General features: G+C 35.9%; 3 protein-coding genes across 3 annotated transcripts; all 3 read left to right on the top strand.

Annotated features, from left to right (window-relative positions):
- Window positions 1-1,094: 1,094 nt before the first annotated feature.
- LOC128612583 (leucine-rich repeat-containing protein 74A) lies at window positions 1,095-8,902 on the top strand. Its single transcript, XM_053632884.1, has 13 exons — window positions 1,095-1,200; window positions 1,287-1,462; window positions 1,619-1,726; window positions 2,015-2,108; window positions 3,396-3,445; window positions 3,537-3,618; window positions 3,704-3,789; window positions 4,123-4,317; window positions 4,966-5,061; window positions 5,227-5,370; window positions 5,536-5,640; window positions 7,466-7,551; window positions 7,807-8,902. Exons 1-13 carry the CDS (start codon window positions 1,095-1,097, stop codon window positions 8,378-8,380), a joined length of 1,902 nt encoding a protein of 633 aa, XP_053488859.1. The 3' UTR covers window positions 8,381-8,902.
- Window positions 8,903-9,430: 528 nt separating this feature from the next.
- On the top strand, window positions 9,431-12,346 carry olfm4.1 (olfactomedin 4, tandem duplicate 1). Its single transcript, XM_053633122.1, has 5 exons — window positions 9,431-9,912; window positions 10,027-10,188; window positions 10,282-10,494; window positions 11,096-11,243; window positions 11,330-12,346. The coding sequence occupies exons 1-5, from the start codon at window positions 9,859-9,861 to the stop codon at window positions 12,151-12,153; spliced, it is 1,401 nt and encodes a 466-aa protein (XP_053489097.1). The 5' UTR covers window positions 9,431-9,858; the 3' UTR covers window positions 12,154-12,346.
- A 2,648-nt stretch (window positions 12,347-14,994) lies between these two features.
- olfm4.2 (olfactomedin 4, tandem duplicate 2) lies at window positions 14,995-18,346 on the top strand. Its single transcript, XM_053633097.1, has 5 exons — window positions 14,995-15,296; window positions 15,382-15,549; window positions 15,646-15,858; window positions 16,010-16,154; window positions 16,791-18,346. Exons 1-5 carry the CDS (start codon window positions 15,240-15,242, stop codon window positions 17,588-17,590), a joined length of 1,383 nt encoding a protein of 460 aa, XP_053489072.1. The 5' UTR covers window positions 14,995-15,239; the 3' UTR covers window positions 17,591-18,346.
- The last annotated feature ends 2,303 nt before the right edge of the window (window positions 18,347-20,649 follow it).

Genomic DNA, 20,649 nt, shown 5'->3' with positions numbered 1-20,649 from the left:
TAAAAAATGACTCTTCCCAGCATGGTCTTGTATAGCTTCTTGTAGAAATATTTTAAGAATAAGTCAAAAAATTTAGCCTGCATCTTCTTATTGCCTGCCTCGCCTTACAACAGTCACCACAGAAGTGAGTTTACACAGAATGCTGCGAAAAACCTTCAGTGAGAGACAGTTCTCCGCCCAGAAATGAGAACCCTAATTTCTTAGGGTTAAATCTACCCTCATTATACTCTTGTCTCATTTCATTGCCTTGCCACTTGTATTTTTATATTTTAATACCAGTTGCTTTTTAAGAACTTTAAAAAAAAAAAAAAAAAAAATTTATTGCCTTTTCAACACCTACCTTTTAGCTATAATTCATTGACCAGTATGTCAGAAAAATCTAACATGCAAAAGCAATTTGGTCCAATTTCAACACCCCTCAGGTATTATATAATGGTGGATCATTCTCAGCATCACAATGACACTGACATCGATGTGTGTGGTGATGTTTCGAGTGTATCAGCTGTAGCATCGATGCACCACTTTATTTCATGTGCACAGTCAAATATTATACATCATCAACATTTTATTATGTGCAGCATGTGTTAATCACTCAATTTGTGTTAATCAGTGAAAGTTTCTGACTACACGGCTGCCGTTAACTGGAGATCTGTATCTGAATAGAATTTGTGAATTTGATTTTATAGTTTAGATATAGTTTGCTAATTTGATTATATTGTTTAATTTTATAGTTTATATACTATAAAATGAAAACATTTTATAGTTGGATTTAATACAGACTCGTGGATTGAATTTGTTGTGAGATACTGCATCTCTATATATCTCCTGATTGATTGCATCGTGCTTAGACGATGAATATTTCATGACTGCATGGGCTAATAGGCCTAGCACTGAAAGGTATTCCACAAGCAGCACGGGTATCACATGTATTCCTGTTGCTAAGACAGGGTCTGAACTTATCCTTAAGTAAACCTAGTAAACACATCATCAGATGGAGTACTGTGCTGTGAGAAAACACATATCAAGTTTAGGAGGAATTAGTATTTGAGTATTTAGCAAATTTGAGCCAAATCCAGTTGTTGGAGGATTGCAATATGGAGGAGTCCATCTTGTCACTGGATTGTCTTAGCCTGACCGAGAGAGCCAGCACTTATGAGGCTGAAGAGGAGGATGAGTGGGATACAGACACTGAAGCTGAAGGTAAGTGAGCTTAACTATTCCATTTATTTAAAAAAAAAATCGAAACATATTCATGGGCTGATGAGACACCTGTCACTTTATGATAGAGCAAAAGAGCATTGCGAAAGACATGTCCACGGCTGAGGTGTACCTGCAGGCGTGTAAACTGGTGGGTGTCATTCCCGTCAGCTACTTTCTGAGAAACCTCGGCTGTGCCACCATCAACCTGAACCAACACGGCCTCGGTCCTTTAGGGGGAAAGGCTCTGGCCATTGCTCTTGTGGTAAAGAAGATGATTACTTGACTCCAGGGTTAATGAGTGTTAAGCACTAAGGCAATCTCATATTCTGCGTGCATGAGCCTTCTAAATGAAAATGATGGAATGCTAGTGCGCTTAACACATTCATATTTACTAAAGTTATCTCTGTATTCTGCACAGACCGACACACACACTGCAACACTAGAACTGGCTGACAATTTCCTGCTGGCTGAGGGAGCAAGATATCTTGTGCAGATGCTGAAGGCCAATTACACTATTCAAAATTTGGTAACTTTGTCATGGTTACAGTATTACTGTTATTTCTAAGAAGCATATTCCTTAAGATGTTTATAATACTTCTATATTTTAATATTGTTTTTATTAATATTCATAATAATTCAGGTGCATACAGTAATACTTAAATATTTATTGTTGTTATTATTAATATTCATAATAATTAAGGTGAAATAATATGACACATAATGTGTCCTAATACTAAATGAGTGCAAGATTTGTACTTGTGCACTAGAGGCCAGCAGAGTCTGCAGGTCTATTGATCCTCACTCCGTCCTGTAGAATCTCTCTGACAATCACCTTCAATCCGCGGGAGCTGAACATATCACAAAGATGCTGCTGGATAACGTGTCCATCAAATCAATCCGACTTTCTGGTACTCTCTAAAACTGTTATTCAGTAATTCCATGATTGGTGTGCATTTGGTGTGCCCAAATTTTAACAAATAACAGTAATAATTTTTCAATATTAAATTTAAGAAAAACATGCATTAAAAATATGTAAACCCATGTCAGGTGACAAATTTATTTATTTATTTATTTGTACAAGGTTTCTTTGCTGATAATTGCTGCTTTGAGTAAATGGGTAACGGGGTTTGAGCATGCTAATGGTGTGAGGACATTAAGAACATGCTAATGATTTACTTAAAACTCAAGTAAGTCATGTAACTTTATTTGTCACATACATATTACATACATGTGATGTAATGTAGTGAAGTGTTTTTTTCTTAGTTACTCGTCCCGCAGTGCAACAACGAAGAGACCAACAACAACTACAGATATACACACATGATTAAAATAGAATGTAGTAAAAATAATAAAATACAGCAGACATAACAAAATATAATAAACTGTAGGGAATAATAATAAATAGAATACAATAGAATAGAATATGTAGAAAGCAGATATACAGAGTTGTAAAGTGTATTTAGAGACTATACAATGTGCAAAAAAAAAAATTTCCTTCACTATAGTGCAAATTGTTTTGTGAATGTTAAACATTAATAATTTACTTGCAGTCTATACTTTGAGTAACAGTGTTGTACTTTCAGAGTGAGCCCTCAATCAATATCATAATATTATCGAAAATAAAGCAAAAGAATCAGAGAACTTACTTTTCTTCTTCTCAACTTTTAGCCTGTTGCAACATGAACATAAGCATGAACATGAACATGAGCACGTGACTTGTGGAATTATCCACAATTATATTTCATATGTGTGAAGGTGTCCGGGTGACACAGTTGTGTGAAAGTAGTGAGACACTAAACGAACCCATAATGGATCACTTATGGAAAAGGATTTTTCAAGCAAGAGATTTTGAATGGATTCACACATTTATGCAAAAAGAAGTTTTTAAAAAATATTTTAATGATTATATTTTATGTTATAGTGTAATTATAGTGGGCTGTATTGGGCAAGAATGTTGTTTTCTAAGTGCTGTAGATTTTAATAACATCTCAAATATACTGTAATTTGTTGTGAAAGACACATTATATGCCTTTAAAATGTCTTTCGCCTTTACTTTAGATACATATTTGTACATATTAAGCGTGGTATCGCCCTGTTATGCATTTAAGAATTAACAATTTTAATACATCCAAGAAAATTTGAGAAAAAATATGAGCCCATCCCAGAAACAGATATTTCTTCTCTTTTCTTTCTAGGAAATGAATTCTCAGAGGATGATGCCAAATGGTTTGCAGAAGCCTTTACAGTACGTTAAAACATCATCTGCTGATATACAGGTAAGCAAAAACATTATACGTGTGATTTTCAAAAGCTCTAATTTTGAACTCTCTTTTTAGACCAACTACAGAGTAAAAGAGTTAGACCTGAGTCACAATAAGTTCTGCGGAAGAGCGGGTGAATACCTCGGCCAAATGCTAGGTAGATACTATTTGGGAAAAGTGTGAGGTGTATATTTAGCATATTTTATATGTAATTAAAACAATCATTTTTTATACTGATACAGCTAATAACGAGGGCGTGGAGATCCTTAATCTGAGTTGGAATTACCTACGAATGAAGGGTGCTGTGGCTTTCTGCGCTGGACTTAAAGTATGAGAAACTATATAACAATACATGTAATTTGGAAAAAGAAACTATACTATATAATATATAATGGAATCATTTTTATAATGAAATAACATAATATAATGTATTATTAAGATCATGTTACAGTGGTTAAATACTCTGGGTTTTTATCTAAAGAGCTTCGTCAGTAGCCTCAGAAGTCTTCGCTCTCAGTCTTCTAGACTTACTACTCTAAGACACATTGGCTGCTTGAGATGTTTTCATGCTCTACGAAAAAAAAACATAAAAGGGGTATAAGTAAAAAAAAAAAAAAAAAAATTTTTAAAGCCTGAATTTTCATTCTCTCCTGTCCATCAGGTCAACGTGACTCTGAAACACTTAGACATCTCCTGGAATGGCTTTGGCAATGAAGGAGCTCTAGCTTTGGGTGAAGCTCTGAAATTCAACAACACTTTAGTGTACCTGGACCTCAGTAACAACCGCATCAGTGATGAAGGAGTAGGAATGCTCTGCAGAGGCCTTGAGGCCAATGACACACTCAGAACACTGAAGGTGGGTGTGAAACAGCTTAGTTTTCATCATCATCATCATCATCATCATCATCATATTTTATATAGGCCCTTTCATAAATTAAAATGCAGCTCAAAGTTTGTTACAAAGAAAACAGGAATAAAAACACAGTAGAAAAACAAAATAAAAGTATAATTGGAAATATAAAAATATATCATTCTAAAATAATATAATCTATTAATAAAGTAACCATAAAATAAATAAGTAATTAAAATAAAACTAATCACAAGAATGTGTATTTCAGGTACAAAACATTAAAATTAATTCAATATGTATTACAAATTAAATAACTACCACAATTGCACATAAAATGTCAAATGAAATAAATGTAAAATTAGAGAAAAGTTAAAGTAAGCAGAGATGTTTTATGCTGATTTGTACATCGATAAATGCAGATGTTTACCAAATGAGCATCCACTTCTTTGTACTGTATTTTGTTCTTGGAACAGAAAGTATTTCTGTGTTTGATTATCTTAGACATTGTGGACTATATTCAGTTATTATGAGCATATTCTATTATGTTATCTTGAAATTGGCCTGAATCATAGATGCCAATGTATTTGTTCTTTTTAATGGCTTGACATATGCGGTGTGTTCACAGAAATGAATAAATGCTGTGCCTTCTTGCAGCTGGCTTATAATGCTCTGACAGTTGAAGGTGCTTTGGCCTTGATCAGCGTCATAAAGAACTCTCTGAAAACAGCCCTTGAGGAGATCAACATATGTGTGAGTCTCATTTATGATACGGTACAGTGACAGATATTATATTTCTCATTTATTTAAACTTTAGCATTGTAAAAGGTTATTACTTTAAATATGCATTTGTCCTGTTTGCTGTACTCATAAAAAATTGCACTAAACCACCTCTTTATGGCACTGTTTGTGTGCTAGAATGTGCTGGTGAATGAAATCTTTATACAGCTGCTGGAGTTGACATGTCAAGAACACCCTGCTTTAGAGGTGTACTATGGTGGTGTTGGAGGATTTATTACCAAAAAGCCTCCAAAGAGGCGTGACCCTATGAAGGTCATTCAGGTACACAAGGAGTGTTTACTTAGAACACAATGGTGAAGTTATGAAAACGATAAACATTATAGTCAAATCTACTAGAAATGTAATGTTTACTGGTAATATCAAATTTACATCATAGTAGCTGTGTTCAATTTCTAACCATGTCATTTGCTGTGTGTTATGTTACAGGATTATCTTGATCAGCGCAAACTTCGGCTGTGGGATTTCTTCCGCCACATTGATAAAGATGGGACGATGCACGTTCCTGTCTCAGAATTCAGAAAGGCTGTGCAGGCATGAGAAAATATCCTCATCATTAAAATTTGCTGATGCATTTGCTGTGTCTCGGTCTTCTGCATCATACTCACTGTTGCTCAAGATGCAGTGATTTTTATCCATCCATCCGTCCATCCATCCATTAATCCATCTAAAAATCCATTTAAAAAACAAAGCCCTTCAGGCTGTACAAATTCAGTTTAGTGTTCATAAAATAAGTACAGTGGCAAGAGAAAGTATGTGAATCCTTTGGAATTAGTTGGTTTTCTGCATTCATTGGTCATAAAATGTGATCTCGTCTTCATCAAAGTCCTCCTTTGGTGGCAATTACCTCAACCATGCATTTCTGGTAGCTACTGTAGACCTGCAAAATGTTCAGAAGGAATTTTGGACCACTCTTCCTTATAGAACTGCTTCAACCCAGCCATATTCTTAGGATGTCTGGAGTGAACAGCTCTCTTGAGGTCATTCCACAGCATCTCTATGGGGTTAAGGTCTGGGCTCTGACTGGTCCTCTCCAAAAGGCAGATTTTCCTTTTTTTAAAGTCTTTCTGTAGTGGATTTACTTTGATGTTTAGGCTCATTGTCCTGCTGCATCACTCAAGTTCTACTGAACTTTAGCTGCCACACAGCCACCCTGATATTTTCCTGTAGGATATCTTGAAAACTTGGGAATTCATTGCTGAATCAGCAAAACATCCCCAAATCATGACGGTCCCTCCACCATACTTAACTGTTGGGATGATGTTTTCATGTTGGTATGAGGTTGGTATGTACTTTTTATGCCATACGTAGTGCTGCGTGTTCTTCCCAAACAACTCAACTTTAGTTTCATCATTCAACAAAATATTTTTCCAGTAGCATTACAGAGTGGCAAGTAGGTCTTTGGCAAACTTCAGCCATGCAGAAATGTGTTTTTGGGTTGTTGTTTTTTTTTGGAAAGCAGTGGCTTTCTTCATGGTGTCACTTTATTTGTAATGTTTTCTTTATACTGGACTCATGAACACAGATGTTTAATGATTTCTTGAAGAATTAGCTGTCACTCTTTTTTTTTTTTTTTAAGGTTTTTTTTTTAACCTATTTACATTCCAGGGAGAGTAGCTAGAGTACTAAATTGTCTCAATTAATAGACAGTTTGTCTAACAGTGGACAGATGAATATCGAAGCTCTTTGAGATAACTCTTTAACCCTTTCCAGCTTTATGCAACGCGACAGTTCCTGATTGTAGGTCTTCTGAGAGCTCTTTTTTTGTGAGGCATGGTTTACTGCAGATGCTTCTTGTGAATAGCAAACTCAAAATGTTTGAATGCTTTTTATAAGTCAAAGTAGCTCTAACCCACACCTCAAATCTCATCTTATTTATTGGATGCCAGGTTTGCCAAATTCCAACTCTAATTAGCTTTTGTTGAAGTCATTAGCCTAGAGTTTCACATACTTTTTCCAACCTTTACTGTGAATATTTGAATGATATATTCAATATATACAAGAACAATACAATAATTTGTGTTAGTTAAAACAGATTGTATTTGTTGATTATTGTAACTTAGATGAAGATCAAACCAGATTTTAAAACAAATTTATACATAAATGCAGGTAATGCCAAAGGGTTCACATACTTTTTCTTGCCACTGTATATAAAATATGAAGTATATAACATTTTTGTATAAAGTATATAAGCATAAAGTATTGGAATCTTTAGACTATTCTGAATGGCCATTTGCAAATTTCCCTTTATTTCTTATTTAACTTAACATTATCAGTGTTTGTTGTTGTTGTTGTTGTTGTTGTTGTTGTTTGTTTATTTTTTCTTTTAAAAGTTATATGGTGTTACTTTCTTTTACAGCAATCTAGCATCCCGCTGGATCGCTTTCAGCTCGAGCAGCTCATCCAAAGACTAGACCGGGAAGGAACAGGCATAGTAGACTATAGGTTCAATCATTTCTTTAAGACAATCAGTTTTATAATACAAATCAAAGCCATTACTTTTCGGGCTTCATGTGTTTCTGATTATGTTTGCTCTAGTATTTGCCTAGAAGGTCTTAGTTAGTAATATTGCAATTTAAAATCTACCAAAAAATTGGGGATTTTTTTTGTTATCTTATCCTCATTTTAATAGTGTGGTATAATAATGCAGGAAAAGGAATGTCCCCTCCTTAATTAACTCTCCTTGTTGGCATCCTATAGAGGCTTGGCTGACACAAGAAAGCAGATGATGCGGGACCACCGGCGACAGCTGCGTAAAGTAGAGTCCCGTCAGAAGAAGGAGAAGCAGAAGAGCGAGCGCATCCTCAAGACATTTCAGTCGGCTGTTGAGGCCGTAACTCCACGTACCTCCATAGTCATGTCACCAGGAGAAATTAAAGAAGACTCCAGCGGCCCTCAGCGCTTCTCAGCCACCCCCCTTAGTTCCTGGCACCACATTGTCATTTCCAACAGCAGCCGTTATTCCATCACCAACATGAGCAGCGATGTCCGACTTCCTATGATAGGGAATGTTGCATCCCACAGGCCCCTGAGTTCCCCAGCCATGCGCTCTTTCTCCCAGCCTAACCTAATGGACAATCGCAGCTCTCTGCCTTCTCTAACCAAACCTGCATCAGCCCAGGGCATGAACTCTATCAGCAATCCAAGTGAAACAACCAGCAAACTTAGTCCCACTGACAACAACCTGACCAGATCAAGACCTGCATTAAACACTGCACAACCCAATGTAAAAGTTTCCAGTGGGAAGAAAAAGAAAAGTAAAAAAAAAAGATGAGAAGACATTCAAAGGACAGAATGTAATATGACTATTACGTGCAAAGGACAAAGTACTGTGAATAGACCAATACAGAGTGATTTTAATGAATCTAGCGTGTAGAGCTGTATTTCATAATCCAGATATGTAATAATGATTGACACAAAATGTGCAATGTTATATGAATATAATTATAACAATTACCATTATACTGTACAAGTATAAATTATGACATTAAATAAACTTCACTTAGTATGCGAATTTATTTTTATGACACAGTAGCAGACTTGGGGCAGAGTGGTGGTGCTGTGGGTAGTGCTGCCACCTCACAGCTCCAGGGTCCCAAGTTTGGTCCTGAGTATTACTGTCTGTGTGGAGCTTGGCATGTTCTCCACATGGGTTTCTTCCCCATGCTTTTGGTTCAGTTCCACCTACCAAAAGTATGCTACTAGGTGGATTAGACTAAATTGCAGGTAGGTCTGAATAACCCCATCCAGCGTGCATTCCCGCCTCACACCTGATGTTCTTGGGATAGGATCCACCCTGACCCTGACCAGAATGGAGCAGTAACTGAAGATAAAGGAATGAAAGAAAGTAGCAGATGAACTGTAGAGATGAAAATCATAAAAGGGTTCTTTAGTTGGTCTCTCTAACGGTTATGTGAATTCTACAACAGAAGGTTTCCCTTTCAGAGATGGATTCGTGTACAACCCAACTTATATAGTTAGAACCTTTAGCCATTCAACAAGTCTTTGAGAAATGCTTCTTTGTGATAAGTAAGATGTAGAGTATAAAGTAGAGAATAAATACATATAGAAGAAATACATTTGAAATCCTTTGTTGAGAGTTTTTCAGCTTAAACTGTGATATACTGTAGATAAAACCGTGTATGATTTTCATATTATAACTTTTACATATAGTTCCACCCCTCATTTTTCACAAACAATAATTACTTGAGTGTAACCATTCTCTAATGTAGTATGAAGTTTCAATAAAATCTTTTTTTTTTTTTAACTTTCCAAGCAAAGAAAGAAAGAAAGAAAGAAAGAACAAATTTCTGAGCAACGCTAAAAAAATGAGCTTAACTTATAGTTTGTAGCTTATACTTAATATCTTGGTTGCTCTTTGCATTTTTGCTTGCATAAAGATAAATAGCCCCAAAGGTGTCATTTTGTTCTGGTACTGTGTTTCACTGATGACTGATGAAAATGACAATTCCCCCACTCCGGGTGTGTGATCATGTCAGATTATGGCAAGCTTGGGAAAATGTATAATGCAAATACACCTGTATCCTTTAGTCACAAACATATGATAAGTGTGATGTTTACAGAACATGTACTTTATTACATCGGCAATGAACAAGATGCAAGCAGATTTACAGCTGTTGGGAAGTGACTGTGAGAAGACTCCAGCTGAGGATTTATTAGTGTTATGATAATCATCTTTAAAAAGCCACAGAGCTTTGACTTCTGAGCTAGACGCACTCTACCTGATTCAGAATGATCAGCATACTCTTCTGTCTCCTCTTCCTTAGGGCCACTCTTGCCTTTGGGGTAAGTCATTGCTTAATAACATAATAATTACTTAATTAGTTGCTTCTCTTCTTTATGTTATTTCAAAGTGGCCTGGAATTTTACAAGGTAATTGTCTTTTTCTTTTGAACAAAGTCTCTGGATCACTGGCCTGAGAATAATGAGACTGTGAGTCCAAGCCAGTCATGCACCTGTGAGGCCTTGCTACCTGATGCCATATTCCCCATGGGAGAGCTAGAGCTTCTGGAGAAGTCCTCAGTGCAGATCAGTCACAAGTTAGAGCTGGAAATCAGCAAGGTATAAGAAGAATCTCATAAAAGAGAACCCTGAATCAGAAAAAAGCAGCATGTGCAGGTTCTTTCTTATATTTGAATATTTGATTCTTTGCAGATTGAGATGTTTGAGATCAGACTCACGATTTATGTGGAGAAGATTATGAACCTCACAGTGTTGACTGGGATCATGGAGAATGACCCTGACTCTTACACCGAGGTCCAGATACAGGAGGTGAAGATTCAGATCAAGCAGATAGAAGCTCTTATTGTGGAGCTTCAGGCATCCATTGAGATTTCTTCTACAGTGCTTGTCAGCATTCGCAAAGAGGTAAAACACACGGGATGTATTATCATGCGTTACATACTGTATGTGTGCTGGTATGGCACATATAATTTGTAAGATGTAGCTGAATTGTGGCAAATAAAATAGTTATTTTTTTCTGTTTATGACATATTTTAACACCTCAACTTTAAGAAAAAATTACATGGAAATGGTTTTATTTGAAAGTTTTAATTGCGCATCGCATTTCTGCAAAGATCCGGTTGGGTAAGGAGCCAGTGGTAAAAATCCAAACGTGGTGGTAAAAACAGTGAGTCTGAATAAAATCTTGCTTGCTACAGTATGTGAGATTTCCCTCGCACAGTGAATGTCACACTTTGATTAAATTGTTGGATAAATGCAATTAAATGCCGTTTTCTTCCTTTTCACTTTTGAGGTTGAGATATATGCAAAAGAGAAAGACATTTCAGTTCAGGAAAGCATGTAGTTTTCAGAACTAGTAGAAAATGTCAACATTTTACTATGTTAAGGTATTTCCTAGGCCACCACACACACACACACACACACACACATATATATATATATATATATATATATATATATATATATATATATATATATAATTGCTACCCTAATGTTTATCATGCAGCTCACTGCCATGATTGTTATCCTGACTCAACTGGAGACTACCTATGACAAGAACCTGGTACTGTTGACACGCAGAGAATACATCAAGCTTCAGCAGAAACTGGAAGAATGCGAAAGTCGCTACAATGAGATCTTTAATCCCAACATCGGTAAGCCTGCTCAGCACATGGACATAATTGTTATCTTTGTAGAAACACACTGTAAATGGCTTATATTTTTGACTTTTTCTCTCTAGGTTCTTGTGACCATGGTTTCATATCGAGACTCAGTAAACCCATGATTAGCCACCTGAATGCACATCTGAATGCAGGTCACAGATATGGTGGATGGGGCAAAGATTCAAACCCATTGCCTGGCTATAAAAATATGTACTGGTACTCAGGTTCTTCTAGTACTCTGGTTAGCCAAGTTAATGTTTATGCAGACTATTACAGGTTAATCATGAGGCAGCCAATGAAAACCCATGAGCTTTATACCAGTCGTGACTGGAGAGGTCTAGGTAATAACTACATCGTGCGTGGTAACACTATGTACTATCAGTTCAGACAACCTTTCAGCATGGGTAAATACAACATGACCAGTCAGACTGCAGAGTATAGGGTGGTGCCAAAGGCCAGTACTAGATTCTCCTACTTTTATTCATCAAGCCAAAACCTAGACTTCGCAGCTGATGAGAATGGATTGTGGGTGACGTATGCTACAGAAGAATCGAATGGCAAACTGATGCTGGGTAAGATAGATGAGGCAGCATTTGCTTTAAAGGAAGTTTATGAGATGAATATCTACAAACCATCGATAGGCAACACCTTCATGGTTTGTGGAGTCCTTTATGCTACCAGATCTGTAGATACTAAGACAGAGGAGATCTTTTACACTTATAACACACACACAAGGCAGGAGAGCTATCTTAGCATTCCTTTTGAAAAGTTCCAGGAAATGTATGTTTACCTTGATTATAACCCCATCGACCAGAAACTTTACATGTACAATGATGGATATTATGTCAGCTATCATGTTTGGTTCAGTCAGAATAAGAAAAAGGCACAGCTCCTGATTTGAAAAATGCTTTGATTTGTATACAGCTGAAAATATATTTGCCTTTTTTTTTTGGCGCAACACTAAAATGTCCTGCATTGCATTTCAGTCTATTAATAAAATCTTATGAGCAGTATTCTTGAATGAATGTTGTCATTATACTCTTTAGTCCACAATGCACAATACCATTCATTAATAAATTCTTGGATTTTTTTCATGATACAATGTGATCTAAAGGCCAATGCTGCATTGAGGTCAATACATTTGTGTGTTAACAAACATGTTAAAAGTAAAAATTATTCTCAAAATGATTCTCAGGTGATGAGAATCTCATTACCCTGCACCATTTTCATATTTTTACTCTATGAAATTAATTTATAAATACATGGTTACATATTCTACGATTATTTTATCTATTGAAAATAAAGAATGCAGAAATGCAGAATGATACTATTAGAACATATATTTAATATAAGCATAAACCGCATGAAAATGTATCCCTTATGGGTTTTGAGATCATTTGAAAATAGAAAGAAAAAATCATACATAAAAAATAAAAAAATATTAGTTGAGTCCCATCTTTGCATATTTACCTTGTGGCTTAATTCCAGTGCCGTAGTCTATAATGCATGCATATTACTCCAACATTCACATACTTCTGAAAGTCTAAGTCTTTGTTAGGGGTAAAATCTCAAAAAATGAAGATCTCTATGAAATTATTATGAGTAATATGTACAGTTTCTCAATTGCACTTTATCAATGAAAGTATTTTATTTTCTGTGTGATTCACTGTCGGCTTCAGTGCTATGCTATCAATGCTATGCATTTAAAAATTAACCCATCGTAGAAATGATTTTCCTGTTTACACAATTGCACTTTTTGACCCTGTAGTACACAGTTATAGAAGGGAATTATTTATAATTGCATTATCCGGTGTCATACCAGGGTTCCCTTTTGAGGCTGGTTCCTCTCAAGGTTTCTTCCTCATATCATTTCAGGGAGTTTTTCCTTGCCACCATCGCAAGCCACATGTAAATATATTTAAATGTATCATTAGGGATACATTCACACATTTAATTATACATTTATATCCTAAATTTATATATTTCTGTAAAGCTGCCTTGTAACAATGTCTGTTGTTAAAAGTGCTATCAAAAAGTGAATTCATTACTCTTACTTAATTTAACTGAAGAAAGGTTTTACACACAATTTAATTTAGTTCATTAAAAGGTTGGTTTAGGTCAAATTAATTTATGCTAGCATTTTTAATTAACTTTATTACATTTGTCAAACTAAATTTTCTTAAGTTGGTCCAACTTAACTTTTTTTTTAATTAATTGACTGTGGTTTAGTTCAATTTGTGGGAACTATAGATCGACTGCCCAGTTAGTTATGTAAACATAAAGTTATGTAGTTTTAACAAAATGAATTAAGTAAACTTCAGTTTTAGGTGGATTGAACACAATGGAATTAAGTTGTGACAAAATGTTCAAAATCGGGTAGCTTTATAATGAATTAAATTGAACCAGAGGCAATAAAAAAAAGAGTCCTAACTAGCTAGCTTGTCTGATCTTAATAATGTATTTGTGAAACACTAGTCATACAGGGTAAAGATTTTTGTGCTATTAGTATAGTGGCAGAAAATTCTGCTGATTAGTTTTTAATATTTTTTATGTTCTTCTGTTCTTCTATAAATGAGATATTTTCTCTGGATCTTGGTAAGCAGCCTGTTACACCTCTTCATAGTAACTGAAAAAAACCCTGTAGATCAGTATTAAAGCTTTCCTGCCTAGAACACAATTTTATAGTATGATAAGGTTGTATAGGCTTATCACAGACAGTTAGTCATAAATTGACATTCATTTGATTCACCATTTATATTGGATCAGATCTCAGTGAATAACTATAACTTGTATTAGTTTTATTTATAAGGTATACAGCAGTTACAACTGTCCATTTCTTTTCCATGTATTACAATATATATGTTCAAATATATAATTTTACTTAAATTTAGACTTCAGTTGTCTTTCTTTATTTAGTTTTTGTATGTTTCATGTTCTACTACATACTTGTACTACTACATACATGCCTAGTGGAAACGAATAAGCTCATAGGGCTAGTGTCCTGAATAATGAATGAATGAATGAATGACATTTCTCTTGCCATATGTAAAAATGTCATAAAGATTAATAGGAGATCTCATAAAGAAATGAACACAACCCATGCTTTATAGAGGTGTAATCTGAGGTTTAATCTATACATTTAAATATAACAAATTATTTTTATTTTATATTTCCTTTAAGCACCTATCTTGTATCCTCACTGTTTTCTTAAAAAAAGAAAAAGAAAATTAACTGGCATAAAATATATTATTAAGTGCACCAATTATATTCAGAAGCCAAGTTAAATGCCCGGATCTGATATTTCCAACAACGATCATCATTGTTCTAGACAACTTAATCGGCCTATAATAGACAGTTAGCTGAGAAAGACAATGAAATGCACCTGTTATAGGCCTATTGCATCTTAGAATTTATCAAGCAATGAAGTGAAGATGCCTGTATTTTTGTACTGAATTATATTGCCTGAATTATATAGCAGCTTAATCAGAGAGGAAGCATATGTACAGTATTTGCCAAGATTGCGTCAGAGAAGGTACTTTATGTGCTGTATTAACACAGGAACAGGAGTGGTTATGTTGAAAATGTTCTCACGCAGTATGTGTCAAGCCCCAGTTTCCCAAAAGCATAGTAAAATTAAGACCACCCTAACTAGTGGTAACTGAAAACTCTGCTTACACTGTGGTAATTACTCAGATTTGGTTGTTTTATCAGGTGCTACATGCAATATATTTTCTCACATCACCTCCATGTAATTTAGCAACTTCCTTTTCACACCACTAAATCATAATTTGCAAATTGCCTCCTTAGTTCATAATATCTAAAACAAACATGAGTGTGTACATAAGTTGTCTTCAAAAGTCATTTCAAAATCAAATAGCAATAACCGTGGGAATGAGAAAAGATGTTCAGGGTGTCTACTGGATACCTCATCTTTAAAAGCCAATGATTTGGACAGGCCGTAGTCACTCAACAAAGAAAGCCTAAGACATGATGCATCACATTCTTCTGCTCCTCTCTTTGGCTGGCTCAACATATGGTTGGCGGGTAGGCATTTTCTTTCGATCCAATCCTTTTATCAAGAATCAAACAAATAGATTCTGTCGTCTTATCCCCCTCCTTCTCTTTGTAGCCGGTGGAGGAGTGGGGCTCTGGAAATGTAACAGGCACTGTGGGAGAGTTCGGGCAATGTATCTGCAAAGTATTCCTTCCTGACACTACATTCCCAGCAGACCGTGTGGATATTGTGCAGATAACTTCTAATAAGCTGACTGCTGAAGTGGAGGTCCATATTAACAAGGTACAGTTCATTCTACATGCTGATCCATCCCTTGATTTTGTAACATGATGGTGAAAAGAGTGATTATCCTGCTAAATGTTCTTTCCCTCTTCTTAGGTGATTTATATAAAAGCCGAGCTGGTTATTCTTCTCTCGGAGCTCGGTAACTTGACCACTCGTGTGGATATATTGGGAAGTGGGCCTGACAAGTACATCAAACTTGAGTTTGACCTCCTGAGGGTCGAGCTGCGTGAGTTCGAATCACTGGTCACACACCTGAAAACATCCCTTAACTCCTCCTCACCAGTCTTTGACAGCCTTTACAATGAGGTAAGTGTTAATACATTCGAATCTCAGTGACACATCCGTTTACCTTACTGTTTATGATTGACTACATGTTTATATCCACAGGAAATCTTATATTACCTGGATTAGTGCTGAATGCAGACAGTTTTGACTATCTTATACATATTTCTTAAAGATCCTCAACATGAGCCTGACTGTAGACCAGCTGGAAAGCTATGACAAGAGCAACTTAGAAGTGATCCGCCTCGAGTTTATCAAACTTCAGAAGAAGCTGGAGAAATGCAGAGACGAACAAGATAACTTCTCCAATGCAGCAGTCGGTAATGTTCTTGTATTGTTCACACTAAAATGTCTAAGATGTGATGCTACATTAGTGTCATTATAGATGTTAGATTTTGTTGTCACAGTATCTCTTTAACATGAATCGCTACTTAATTAAAACCTGGCGCATAGTATATGGTAATCAATATTAAAGTGGGTATAGTTAAGTGCTTAATTCTTAGAAATAACAAAGGTACTACCAAACAGCTTCTGTGAATGCATGCATCTCGGACTAAAAAGTAGGTAGAGGTCATAAATGTAATATTGCCTTAAAATCATATACAATTATTCAAACATTTATCTGAAAGTTGTAGCATCAAGTATGGATAAATAAATGCCATTTATTCACATTAGTTTCTACATACTTATGTTCCCACATTGTTAAGTATGCACCAAGTATTACTTGTAAGAACGGAATATTTACCCAGTAAACCAGCTAACACTATGAAAATCTTTTTAAAATTTTTTTTCATATCTTTTAATATCCAACATGCAAAGAATGCACTAGGTTTTGCTTGTACTTACCACATAATTAACCTATTGAATGTTAGGCAGTCATACTAAAAATAAAAGACTATCAAGATTTGCTTTTATTCATTGTAAATTCACATCACTGAATTGATTTCTCTTGTCAGGTTCCTGCAAGCATGGAGGTATTCTGAAAATCAGCAAGCCTGTAGTTAGCCAGCTGAATGCAGATCTGAGTGGAAGCTACTTATATGGAGGATGGGGCAAAGACTCTAGCCCTGTGCCTGGTTCTGAAAATATATACTGGTACTCTGCTTTCTCTAGTACACTGCTGAGTAGAATTCATGTTTATTCAGACTACTACAAATTGATCATGAGACAGCCAATGAAAACTCACGAGCTTTATACCAGCCGTGACTGGAGAGGTCTCGGTAATAACTACATTGTGCGTAGTAACACCCTGTATTATCAGTTCAAAGACCCTTTCAGCATGGGGAAATACAACATGACCAGTCAGACTGCAACATACAGGGTGGTGCCAAAGGCCAGTAACAGATTCTCCTACCAATATTCCGGCAATCAGAACTTAGACTTTGCAGCAGATGAGAATGGATTGTGGGTGACGTATGCTACAGAGGAAGCGAAGGGTAAACTGGTGCTGGGAAAAATAGATGAGGCAGCATTTGCGCTGACAGAAGTTTGGGAAACCAGCATTTTCAAACAATCTGTCACGAATGCCTTCATGATATGCGGTGTTCTTTACGCTACACGATCTATAGATGCCCAAACAGAAGAGATCTTTTACACTTACAACACACGCACGAGACAGGATAGCTATGTTAGCATTCAGTATGAAAAGTTCCAGGATTTCTATGTCAACTTGGACTATAACCCTAGAGATCAGAAACTCTACATGTTCAACAATGGCTACTATGTCTCATATAATGTAAAGTTTAAGAGTGCCTAGACACCCTTTGACAGGCCAAATATACTGAACAGTCTGACGGTGTGATCTTAATTCCCTGATTAATTATACAGACAAATATGGTTTTCTGTTTTGTGAATGAATAAAAATGAATTAAAGCATTAATCAGAGGTGTTTTCTTTGATTACGTTGTTGTGTTTGGTTATGCTAAACGGGTGTATGTGTGAATGGGTGTGTGAATGAATGCCGGCGACCCTGACCAAGAGAAGATGAATAAATGAATGAATAATTTATAAAGAACATACTGGCTATTGCCTCATATATTTCAAGGCAAAGAGAGAATTCAATCCAACATTGCAAAAAGCCAAAACATACAGATGCTTCAGGGAATATAAGATTGCAAATAAGCAGACAAATGTTTATGTGTGTGATATTTAACTTGTGTGAGGTTTCACACATAATATTACACACACACATTTACCAAACAGTAATATTTCATTATATTTTTAAATGGTCACTAAAATGAAAACATTTCAGAAGGTCTAACAATTTCTCTTGAAGTAATGCTTTAAATTTTGTGTATGCCTCCTTGGAGATAGAGTGGCTATGGTTGATTTGCTGTGTGTTAAACTGAGGCACTGATGACAGAGTGGATCATGGAAAGTGATGTAATACCCTTACAAACTAGGTTCCATTTTGTGTAACCCGATCCCCCTGAGCCCCTCTGAGCCACCATCACCTCTCCTCCTCTCCTGCTCTCCCCAGCTGCTCCCTGCAAATACACTAATTACCCATACGCTCCAGCACCTCCCTCACAGTCTACAAAATTACATCACTCTTATTTTATTATCATGTGAGACAAAGGCACATAAGGTGCAGCATTTCCAGGATTTTATAACTGGGATGGCAAAGAATGCACTTTAAGGGGTGGCACCATCAATTATGTACAGAACAAGGATGCTTTTGCAGATTATCTGATTTCTTTCTTTGGTGCAAAAGGAATGGCGGCATAATGACGCAGCTGGCTTCATAGTTGCCCTCTAATCCCTAATACTAATATTTTGAATTGTTCAAAATATCTGTAACGCTATTCAGAGTTATATCAGGCTCAATCCAACTATCGCAGCTGCCACCCTGTGCACTTTCTGTGGTCACACCCCACATCCATGCATACAGCCTATCTGTAATAAGTGTTAAAATAACATGATCAACATTGATATTTCTAAAGTGTACTATTTACATTGCTGTAGTTATACTGTATGATGTCGGTCATTGTGCATGTAATCTCCTCAAGTCTCACTGTTCAAGTCACTGCAAATGCAGGTGTTAAGTAAACATCTTTTTTTCTTGTCTGTTTAAACATTATCCTAGTCCTTCAGGAATCGCACAGGCTTAAAGCTTAAAAATGATTGATAAATTAAAAACTTTGAGCTTATTAAGCGTTAGGCAACAGACAAATAGTAAAATCCATCCCGAATGATGAAATGATGAAACAAACCAAAAAAATATCATATTTGTGGTCAAGTATAGAATAACTATCAGATGTTGCTGCAGCTGAAACTGAAAACAACCAAAAATAATAATAAATAAATAAAAATCAAAAGGCTAATTTTGCCCAAAATGTAGTCTTTCTGCCAATAATATACTTTGACATCTGTTTTTGAAATGTTTTTCTTATAACTTTAGTTGTGGTTCAGATAAATACAGTATAGTATATAGTAGAACATTTCCAAATATATCTGTTTTCGCAGGCCGCCACACATTTCTCATTTAACTGTACTGACAGTTGCTCTCAAAGTCCAGGAGAGTCCATGAAGCACAGCCAGGGGGCTCCAAGATTAAAAAAAAAATGATTATTATAATAATTTTTTTTCAGTGGTGGAAATCACAATCCACAATTATGAAATATATTATATGACTGAGTTCTTATAGTTAGCCTGTTTGACTGGACACTTGAAATAAATGGGTTAAATCCAAACTTACGTAAATTAATAAAAACAAATCAGCCTATGGATAATGTCAACTTGGACTTAATGTTCCCAGTCAGTAAAAAGATCAGGAATAATAATAATAATAAAAAAAACTCAATAAATATCCAGAATACTACTGTACACGTTTAAATAATGAGTTTAAAATTTGTAGTTATTTGTGTAATATTCCTAAAATAAATCTGTTCTCAACAAAACCTCTTCGAACCTATTCTCTAATGTTTATAAATATATTTATAAATATATATTTAGACTGTTAACTACTTACATTCTTACCGTACATACTTCTTACTACTTATATTTAGATTGTTTAATACTTACAACTATATTCATTTTGTAGCAGTGATTCTCAGAAGGACATTTTACACTTATTGGCCACTTTAATAGGAACACATGTTCGCCTCTTCATTATCCCTTTCCATTATCCAATCACCAAGTCCACCTCAAGGTTCCACATACATTCTGAGATGATTTTCTGCTCACCATGGCTGTAAAGAGAGGTTATTTGAGTTACCACAGACTTGCTCTAAGCTCGAAAGAGTCTGGCCATTCTCCTCTGACCTCTCTCACCAACAAGTCATTTCAGCCTGATGAATTGCTGCTCACTGGATGTTTTCTTTGTCTTTTTCTTTTTTCGCACCATTCTGTGTTACTCCAGTGCCAGCAGCCATTTCGAGTCACTGCCCTCATATTTTTTCCCCTCGTTCTGATATTTGATGTGAACATGAACTGTATCTGTAATTGTATAACTGCATGACTGGGCACATGTAGATGTGTTCCTAATAAAGTGGACGGTAAGTGTATAGTATGTTTTGTTTGAACAATAGTTTGGGGTGGGGGCGCTGTAATAAATATATAAAAGAGGCTTTAGTGACATCATTAGCAGCCAATAGGAGGCTTTGCGCGAGCGCTTCCTCTCCTCCTCTCGGTGCTGTCTGCGCGAGCCTCCGCTACACACGGGCCCGACTCTGCGGTGGCGCGCGCACGGCAAGGAAACCGATTGCATTAGGTAAAAGCGCAATGCAGCTCATTTTCACTTCATCTTCCTCCGTTTCATTGGCATTTGTGCATTAATTTCGACACCATGGATATGTGAAGTGTAGTCTATAGTAC

Source organism: Ictalurus furcatus, chromosome 9 (assembly GCF_023375685.1).
Source record: "Ictalurus furcatus strain D&B chromosome 9, Billie_1.0, whole genome shotgun sequence".
Lineage (NCBI taxonomy): Eukaryota > Metazoa > Chordata > Actinopteri > Siluriformes > Ictaluridae > Ictalurus > Ictalurus furcatus.
Note: the sequence above shows the minus strand (reverse complement) of the source record. Positions and strands in the feature narration are given on the sequence as shown.

Coding starts and splice junctions, on each gene's coding strand:
- LOC128612583 (XM_053632884.1), top strand. CDS start 1,095: ATGGAGGAGTCCATCTTGTCACTGGATTGTCTTAGCCTGACCGAGAGA. Junction 1,463..1,618: donor CTCTGGCCATTGCTCTTGTG/GTAAAGAAGATG, acceptor TATTCTGCACAG/ACCGACACACACACTGCAAC. Junction 1,727..2,014: donor ATTACACTATTCAAAATTTG/GTAACTTTGTCA, acceptor TCCGTCCTGTAG/AATCTCTCTGACAATCACCT.
- olfm4.2 (XM_053633097.1), top strand. CDS start 15,240: ATGATGCATCACATTCTTCTGCTCCTCTCTTTGGCTGGCTCAACATAT. Junction 15,859..16,009: donor TTGACAGCCTTTACAATGAG/GTAAGTGTTAAT, acceptor TATTTCTTAAAG/ATCCTCAACATGAGCCTGAC. Junction 16,155..16,790: donor CTTCTCCAATGCAGCAGTCG/GTAATGTTCTTG, acceptor TTCTCTTGTCAG/GTTCCTGCAAGCATGGAGGT.
- olfm4.1 (XM_053633122.1), top strand. CDS start 9,859: ATGATCAGCATACTCTTCTGTCTCCTCTTCCTTAGGGCCACTCTTGCC. Junction 9,913..10,026: donor GGGCCACTCTTGCCTTTGGG/GTAAGTCATTGC, acceptor TTTTGAACAAAG/TCTCTGGATCACTGGCCTGA. Junction 10,495..11,095: donor TTGTCAGCATTCGCAAAGAG/GTAAAACACACG, acceptor TTTATCATGCAG/CTCACTGCCATGATTGTTAT.